This window comes from Nicotiana tabacum, chromosome 13 (assembly GCF_000715075.1).
Source record: "Nicotiana tabacum cultivar K326 chromosome 13, ASM71507v2, whole genome shotgun sequence".
Taxonomy (NCBI): domain Eukaryota; kingdom Viridiplantae; phylum Streptophyta; class Magnoliopsida; order Solanales; family Solanaceae; genus Nicotiana; species Nicotiana tabacum.
In genome coordinates this window covers 124,430,725-124,439,800 of record NC_134092.1, presented here as the reverse complement: position 1 = coordinate 124,439,800, position 9,076 = coordinate 124,430,725, and the positions used below count along the sequence as shown (strand labels likewise).

General features: G+C 35.0%; 1 protein-coding gene across 1 annotated transcript; it reads right to left on the bottom strand.

Annotated features, from left to right (window-relative positions):
* Window positions 1-1,655: 1,655 nt before the first annotated feature.
* On the bottom strand, window positions 1,656-8,656 carry LOC107777141 (phospholipase A(1) LCAT3-like). Its single transcript, XM_075228469.1, has 11 exons — window positions 8,325-8,656; window positions 7,784-7,875; window positions 7,175-7,302; window positions 6,851-6,986; window positions 6,504-6,555; window positions 5,317-5,417; window positions 4,576-4,755; window positions 3,584-3,741; window positions 3,424-3,478; window positions 2,371-2,424; window positions 1,656-2,067 (listed from the first exon to the last, which is right to left on the bottom strand). Exons 1-11 carry the CDS (start codon window positions 8,551-8,553, stop codon window positions 1,894-1,896), a joined length of 1,359 nt encoding a protein of 452 aa, XP_075084570.1. The 5' UTR covers window positions 8,554-8,656; the 3' UTR covers window positions 1,656-1,893.
* Window positions 8,657-9,076: the final 420 nt, after the last annotated feature.

The following is a 9,076-nucleotide window of genomic DNA, read 5'->3' as shown; positions in this document are numbered from 1 at the left end:
AACCTTCTCTTAAAGTTTAACTAACAGTTTAATAACTTAGTCACTAATAATTTAATTTAAGCGTTAGGCAAATTTTAGGCACGAATATGGATAACTCTCTTAAATACTTAGTTTATACTTGTTTCATCATTTGTTTAATGTAAGGTTATAAATTGGTCCAACATCAATTAATTATCCATATGCGAACTCATTATCTTCTAGCTACAAAGAAGTTTATTTTTTTCACAATAAGGATGCACGAACCTCTTCCATAATTAATTTTGTCTTAACCGATGTCGAGAAGACACGCTTCGAAATAAAGATATAAATAAAATGGCAAGGTCATGAGAATACGTCTTGTTCCAATTCTTTCGATCAATTAAAAGTTTGCTATTTAATTAACTTCGAGTAGGCTCCAATTTTAGGTACAACGCACAAACTAAGGTCGGGGGCACTCGTCTTGGTTAGTGTAAGCTAGGATCGGGAATACTCGTCCTAGTTTGAGATTAATAAAATCATCAACAATAAAAACAGATATAGGCAAAACATGAAAACCAAATAAAGCACAGTTAATCCAAAATTAATTCAAGCCAAATTTAAGTCAATAAAGCGACCGTGCTAGAATCACGGGACTCGGGGAATGCCTTACACCTTTTCCCCTGTCAACAGAATTCTTTACCCAGACTTTATTTTCGCAGACCAATAATAATAGAGTCAAATCTTCCTCTGACTAAGTATTCATATAAAAGGTGACTTGGAACACCCAAAACCAATTCCAAGCGACGACTCTGTAAATAAAATAATCCCTACTCAAGTTTGTCACTTTAATTGAAAAAACTCTTCAATCCACGATCCATAACTTATATCTTTTGGAGTAAAAAAGGGTGTGACACCAGTGTTGGTACCAATACAATGAAAATATAATATTATGTCTTCACGTATACTATTATCATTAAATTATAATTAATCAATACACATCTTGTTAACAATTCTCACTTAACCATGGTAAATTAATAAGGTTTGTTGAATGATAGGAATATATTTACAAAATGTTATATGTATATTCCACTAACTGGTAAATATAGATAGCTAGATACCCTCTGTAATGCACTAGTATGGGAAACAAAACAATGAAAAAGAACAAATAATAAGTTAGACATATGCTATTGCTCCTTTCTTTTTTTCTTTTTATTTATTTATTTACTACTATTTTAGCTACATAGACTTTTTTGTTTACATTATATACATAGGAGAGGGTATTTTGCCGGTATTTATTCATGATTGAGTATTCTATTTTGATTTTGTATTTATTTAAAATTGTAGAAATATTACTTGGCTATGAATTAGTCTGTCCAAAGATATAGCAATTTAGATGAGATTGATAAGGATGATTTCAATAAAGAACAGTTCTTGTCTTTAAACTGTTTGGTATAAATGAATTGCTGAGTAGATTACTATTAGAGGTAAGAAAAAGTAACGAAATGCCTTCAGCACCTCCAAAGAAATGAATAAATGAACAAGAATTTGAACCTGGACATAACTGCAACAAGGAAGATTAAAGCAAGATCATTCAAGATTTTACATTTTTTAACTCTACAAAACTATAGGTAAAACCAAGAAAACATTTCTTAATTCTACAAATCAAGAATAGCTAAAAAGGAGTAAAGAAAACAAAAGATAAAACCTCTGGATTCTCGTGTATATACACGATAAACATTGTTCTTACAGCAAGTTTTGGACTGATTTTCTAATATCCTGGAGTGCCTAATACATATTGACACTAACATACGATGATTCATGTAGAAGCTAACTTCAACATTCTCGAAGAATGTACACGCGTATATACTTATAACTACGACTAATAAAGCGAGAGAGAGATCAGAAACGTGCTCTAAGAATGAGCAGAACAAATGTTTACAACTTTTGACCTGGATAAAGGTCCACTACCCTGGAGGACCTGGAATGTGCCTTCTTTTTATCGGTGACGCCAAGCCACTTCTTGAGAAGCTGGAAAACTTTCTCATCTCTTAGTAGTTCCCTGTGACCACCTTGAACTCCTACTCTCTCCACTGCTTCAAAATTATCAGCCTGCAAAGTTATCAGCAGAGGGTCAACAATCAACCAAGATACTGAGCATTTGTCAAGCACCTATCCAATGTTTCATAGTCACGAAGTCGACCATAGTATAGACAAGCTGTCATTTTACTTAATATCCAGGTTTTCCTGTAGGAAAACTAAAACTGATGTCACCGCAGAAAATTAATACTGCTATCTGTTTTTCTTTTTCTTACTCATTAAAATCAGATTCTTACTTATACGTGCCAAGATACCATTAGTCTTTATAATATATAAGAAGAGTAAGAAACAAAGTAGAGAAGTGAAGAATAACACCTTTGCTGATTCAGCTGGAACAGTTCCATCACCGTCCACGTAGGAGTATTGCGGCTATATCACAAACAGGAATAGGTAATAGTAAGTAGAAAAGCTTCAGGAAGCATTATATAACAATAAAGACATGTAAATCTCTAAATACAGAACGAATTTCATCCCCACGCACACTTCACACCTTAGTCGTTACCCACTCCATTAAAGCACCCTAAATAAGATTGAAAAGGTCGTTTATAAATTCCCCCAAGTGACCACAACAAAAATCACATGCATTACTGATGCTTCTGGAACAAAACGTACTATCATCCCTCAAGCTGTGGGATTTATATCTTTGGAGGATATTTGAATGGCTTTGGGAAGTAAAATTTGGTGAAACCTTTGAAGGAAAGATTCTGTATGGGGTCATTCACAAAAGGGAAGTGCTATCTAAGACTCATCCAAGTTTTGGGAAATAGTCAATTCCATACCTGGAGAGCAGACTCGTCGAAACCAGACACAAGATAAGGATCAAAGTTTACAAGAAGATTAACCAATGGTCAATTGACTAAATTCCATACCTGGAGAAAACTTATAGAAAACAAACACGAGATTCATATCATATTTGCCAGAAATTAACCCGCCTCTTAGCTCCATTTGGTGGAATAACTAGTCAGGAATGCGACCTTAGTTAAGCTGACTATAAACCAGTCTAATATATCATACTAATAACTTAGTTAAAGAGTTGATCATAACGGCTTTATATCTCAGATAACATTACCCAAGAAATCCTTAAGTCTGAGTTGAACTTTAGCCAGAAGGGGAGCCAAGCTATTTGGAGCCTTAACCCCACAGGTTATATCACTACTAACTCTAAAACCTTTTTTGGAGACACAAGGTTTCTACCTACACCAATAAGAACACAAGGCAAAAGAATCTTCCCTGATAATAAAACCACAAACCCAGAAAAAAAATGCAGAAGAATTAGAATGTCATAAAAGTTACCAGTTTTTTTTAAAAAAAGAGTTAGAATGTCATAATATCACTTGTACTTGCAAGGAAAAAGAAAAAGTTAGTTACCATTGTATGGCAGACATTCGTTAGGTCCTCAATTGGTGAAGCCTTTGAACCGTAACTACAAAAGAAACACGTACACATTGAATAGTGCATAACCTCAGACAAAAACGAACCAGTTATGAACTACCTTGTCTTGTTGTATGATAAGATGTAAGTTACATACCAAACATCAAAAGGTGTATCAAAAGATGTCCCGTAGATGCTATAAAAAGGAATTCCTTGCGGTAATTGAGCAGTGTTTAAAATTTTGCGAGTACTAGCTGCCCAATCAAGAATTGATAAGTTGAAAGGTAGAGCCACTGTTTTCCCATTTAAGTTGAGCTGCAATTCGGGGCATAAAAAAAATCACTTGCTACAAACACTGGCTTCTAGTCATAGAAAGATGCATAAGAGAAGCAGGTTGTAAGCAATATCATGCAAAACCAATAATAATAACAAATTCTCCCTCTATCTTATATTCTTATGTATGAGACATACGATTTATTTTTGGCCATCCTTCAATAGTTGCTACACATCCGAAGAGGTACATCACCCACAAGTTCTAAAATTTCAACTGCATAGACGATGTTATGATTCTTTAAATTGGTGCAAAAAAAAAAAAATGTTTTACAGAGAACTGAATAGAACAATTTTCATCTTGCCCTCTAACATGACAAATAAGACAAATGTAAGTCAAGTTTAATCTAACCTCTAAGCCCTGCTAGCCTTTGTCTCATAAAAGTGAGCTCAGTGAATTTTTGATAGAAGGAAGATAAGGAAAAGGTCATGGTCATTTGATGTGTTATACAAACAGCACAGATATGAACATCATGTTCTGGCTTGTTATAAATAAAGTGAGCATACAGCAGTTGCACCCTTGCTTTTGGTTGGATTAAATTTATCCACTTAAAAATACAATTGGTCGAAGTGACATTTTTCAGCATCACTGGGGAGGCTCCTCTGGAAAAATGTTACACATATTTTACCAAAGCCTCATTACTTTAAGCTTTGACTAGTTCAGACATGCATGAGATCGAAATGCTTTCTCAGCAAGCAAACAAGCCTTCTCATTTTAATAGCTAATTGGCGAGTTGGAGAGATGCAGAAGCATGAAACTTAAGAACTTGTAATATAAAGTTAAAAATTCTAGTGGCTAAAGATAGCTTGGAGATATACCTCATTACTCTTCAATGCTTCTTGAAAGAGAGTCACACTTGTACTAGCGCCATAACATTCTAGTTCAACCACTGTCTCCCCCTCCTTAGATTTTTTCCTCCACACCAAAATCTCAGGTTGCTTTGCCCACTTGAAGTCGGGATTGGGCAACATCTCGTAGATTGATGGGCACTCAACCAACTTGCAAAAGATTAAAAAGGACAAGATTGACGAACAAACAATTATTTGCAGTATTGATGGAGACCGTATCAGTGAATCCATTGAGTATCACAAAAAATAAAATACAAGAACTACCAGGTGAACGAACAGTCGTCCCGCAATCAAATGACATTTCCAGTTTAACTCAATTTTGTAGATACCATGGTTTAAGAGATGAAAAAGTAAGGTTCAAAGTCTTTTGGCAAAGCCTATCAATACACTTCAAACATACAGTTTCGGAAAGTCTTACTTCTGATACATCTACTAACTACCTAGGGCCATTGAAGATATGATTAAATAATATAAAAATGAAAATTGAGCATATGAAGTTAGACATACTCGAGCGTAATCTCTATTTACTAGCTTAATTTGTTGAAACAGTCTAATCTTCAGTAAATAAGGAAGCACGTAGATTAAATTCATCATCAAGGCATATTTGCCAGCCAAGTAACGGATACGGAGCTATTAATAAAATTAAGCTTTATTTCCTACAAATGCTATTAACGGGAGCTCTTGCAAAAGTCCTTGACCAAGAGAGCTCACCAATTGATGCATTGTCCACCTTGACACGAAAAAGTTGCTTTCAAATCCATCAACGAACTGCACCCCAGTTAAGAGAGAATCATTAATGCATCCAGGTGCACCTATTTACAAGAGATGAACAATCAGTACTCTGCACACTTGTAACTAGCAGCCTCGAGGTCCAGGGGCATTTCTTAAGGAGCATGAACTCTAGCCATGGTAAAGACTCTTTCGAAACCAATTTCACAGGAATATTGTTTCTTCATGAAGCTCCATCTCCCACCTCCACCCCCCCACCCTCGGGGGGGGGGGGGGCACAATTAAGTTTCTTTTTCTTTCTTCTTTTTAGTTGTTGTAGGGCAGGAGCGCTGGCAGGACCATGGACTCTCCCTCGCCACTCATACATTGGGACCCTACAAATAGAAGGTGAATCCTAATACGTTTCACTAGAAATCTGGAAGAAAAAAAGTTACAACCTTCCCTTCCCTCCATTTATAAGCATTACTATTTGCAAACAATTTTTCCTTTAACAATGATTCTTAAAGATTCAGTATTTCTACTTTAGGAAATTAATGGTTTATAATATCTTTTATATACCACTCTTCCTGTTTCCTCCTCCTCTTCCTATATTTCAGAACTTTATACTGTTCGCCTGGTCTTTCGACTAAGCAGGACTATAATAGCAAATGGTCAACTCAGATTTTATACAATTCTATATAATATTCCGCTCTATGCGTATTCCTTTTAGTCAGGACCTGCTACTTAAAATATACTGATTACCATTTTTTTTGCAGAAATTATCTTATTGGCATACATTTTGAGTAATCTTCAAAAGAAGTTGTGCATCTTCTTTTTTCTCACTTCTTTTAATTACTGAATATATAAATAAAGATTTGGAAGCTATGGATTTGGTTGTATTCTTTGCAATTATTTTTCAATTAGTTATTGGTTCTTCCTTATACTTTTGTAATTGGTACCTCCCCCACCAAAAGCTAAGTTTCTGATGCTTCCATGACCTTCTCTAGTTACACACTTCTTCTTTTTTTCTTTTTTGGAAGGTGGAGGTGCTCAAATATGACAATCAAATTTATCTCACTATCTGTATTATCTATGCATCCCCTGATTGATAAGGATATCTTAGCTCGTATCCTAGCAATTCAAAAAAGACATCATCTGCAAAAAGCTGCAAAGAGAGAAAGCAAAGTTACCTTGAAAAGGAGTGGCAATGGTAATCCACTTATTCACATACTTGGAAAATACCTGAAAGGCAACTGTTTGCATTTAGCGATGCCACTCAAGGAAGAGTGACAAATCTAAATCAAGAAGCTAGGCAGGAATTAAGGAGAAAGAAAAGCAAAACAGAAAAGATACATGAGCAGAACAAATAGGAATACATTATCTTAAATAGGAGACACATAGTTGACCAACGGGAACAACAGACCAATCCCTTGTTCTCTCCACTTAGGACACGACTTTATCTTCTTTTGATTAATATAGCTTGATTAAATAGCATAGATGATTTGCAAATGAATGAGTCTAAAGCAATTGGACTTACATCACTATAAAGAGAAATGAAACATTTGATTAACAATCCACCCATGGAATGCGAAATAATATCGACTTTTCTTCCCCCAGAAGCTTTATAAGCTGTCTCTAGCTTTGCTTTCAGGTCATTCATTGCCTTGTCAATCCTGCAACCATATGCTAACCAAATCCCTAAGTGCGAAAATAGTTTCACCAGAAGAATCAAATAAGCCTAAATAGAACTGAGCTGTTCCTGTTTGCTATCATCACAATCAACTGGCTTTTCAAATAATAAGCTATAATACAATGCGATATGGCATAAGGGCAGTGGAAATTTCACCGGTTAAAATAATACCTATTGCTTTGGCGGAAGTCGTAACCAAAACCGAACAATGTGGTTCCTTTTTTATATCCACATTTGACCAGCATATCAATCATATCATGAAAATGGTATACACCGGTCAAGTGTACACACTTCACCATCTGGAAATCAAACACAATTAGAAGAGATCATGATCTCATTAGAGAAAAGTACTTCAGGAAAGGAAAAGAAACAAAAGACGAATCATACATTTATTTTTCGCAGGACATGTAGAGTATAATAGATGAAACTAACTGGTAATATCTTTTTGATAGATGAAACACATATTTCATGTTCCACTTATCACTTTTTTTTTCCTTCGGAACAAAACATTTTACCTACCACTTAAGTGTACTTATACTCAAGTAATTATTTTTTAAAAAAGATACCCTCAAGTAACTATTTAGCTTCTAAACTCAGGTATTATTAGCTTCTATATATATAAAGGTGCTATGACTTTTCAAGATTACTGATTACATCACCTCCCCATAAAAATTTGTACCTAGCAAAACTACAAACAACAAAATTATTGAAGAAACATGATACTAATGCACATAGGACCTATACATACACTTGTGACCACTTGATGATGCAAAAACATACCATAGAAGGATCCAAAATATCAATTGCATATAGCCCATAATCATCTTGAGGCACTACTATCTCTGTGTTGTCATCCAATGACTCTGTATACCCTGAATATTACAAGAAAAAAGCTTACTTAGTCAATAGATCTACATGTAATTACCTAATAAGTAACCTGATTATGTAAAAAAAAAAATGCTTACTCCGTAAGTGCATATAACTTAAACTCTAGTTCCCATTTAAACTAAACGGCACTAGCAGTGTAAAAATTCCTTAACACTATCAATAAACTTTAACCTGTGATAGCAATTATTTAACATTTTTACCGTATACTAATTAATAACTAAGTTGCTGACATATGACCAGGAGGTTACGGGTTCGAGCCGTGGAAACAGACCCTTGTGTCTGGCGCGCATAGCGGGCTGCCTTTTTACTAATTTATAACTACTTATCAAGAGATTAACATGTAGTCACCTAATAAATGACCTCATTGCGTATTCAATAAAAGCATTTTCATTGATAATTCCGCCAAATAATACTAAAGAAATGTTATTACTACCTGTTTTAGGATTGTAAATGGACCATAACTTATTCTTAAACTCAAGTTCAGCAAGGAGAAGTCGGACCCAAACCCGGGTTTCAAAACCGCCCAGTTTCTTACTCTTTGAATGGAGAATGGACCCGGCAAGACCCGAAACCAACAATACAGGGTCCCTATCAGCAACAACATCATTGACGAAGTCGGAGCTCCGACCCGGAAAGAGACAACAGCAGTATTGTTTGAACATTTGATGCTCAGTCGGAGCTCCGAACAACGACGGTTAGTTAGGTGGAGGTGGTGGTAGTTGAAGTGAATGGTTCGTGGCAGGGGAGGGGGGCTTTTTATATATTTGTAGAAAAGTTTGGTGGACCTACTGGTATTTGATTGAAAGAAGTGTGTAGATATGTGTAATAATGGAAAATCTAAGGGTGTGGGGACCATTTTAATTGTATTACTACTATTCTAGTCAGCTGAATTTTAACGTACACATTTAGGCTGGTTTGGTATGAACCATAAGTAATAATTAATTCGAAAAGTTTATATCATGTTTGATTGAGAGAAAATTAAAATATAATTAATTTCGAGATTAAAAGTTATTTCGGGATTGTACTGTTATTTTATTTTCATAGAAAGGTAGAATAACTAATTTGGGGATAATTAATCTCGGGATAACCTAAGATAACTTCTTTCCATATGGTTGTTTGGTTAAGAAACAAGTTATCTCGTGATTAATTATTTCGAGATTAGTTATCACACCCTCCCATGGAGAT

What these genes read in the sequence shown, in the direction of transcription:
- LOC107777141 (XM_075228469.1), bottom strand. Translation starts at nt 8,553, where the DNA reads ATGTTCAAACAATACTGCTGTTGTCTCTTTCCGGGTCGGAGCTCCGAC. An exon ending in TCATTTCTCTTTATAGTGAT is followed by an intron (nt 6,556 to 6,850) that starts GTAAGTCCAATT and finishes GTTGCCTTTCAG; the next exon opens with GTATTTTCCAAGTATGTGAA. An exon ending in CATTGCCACTCCTTTTCAAG is followed by an intron (nt 5,418 to 6,503) that starts GTAACTTTGCTT and finishes TCTTGTAAATAG; the next exon opens with GTGCACCTGGATGCATTAAT.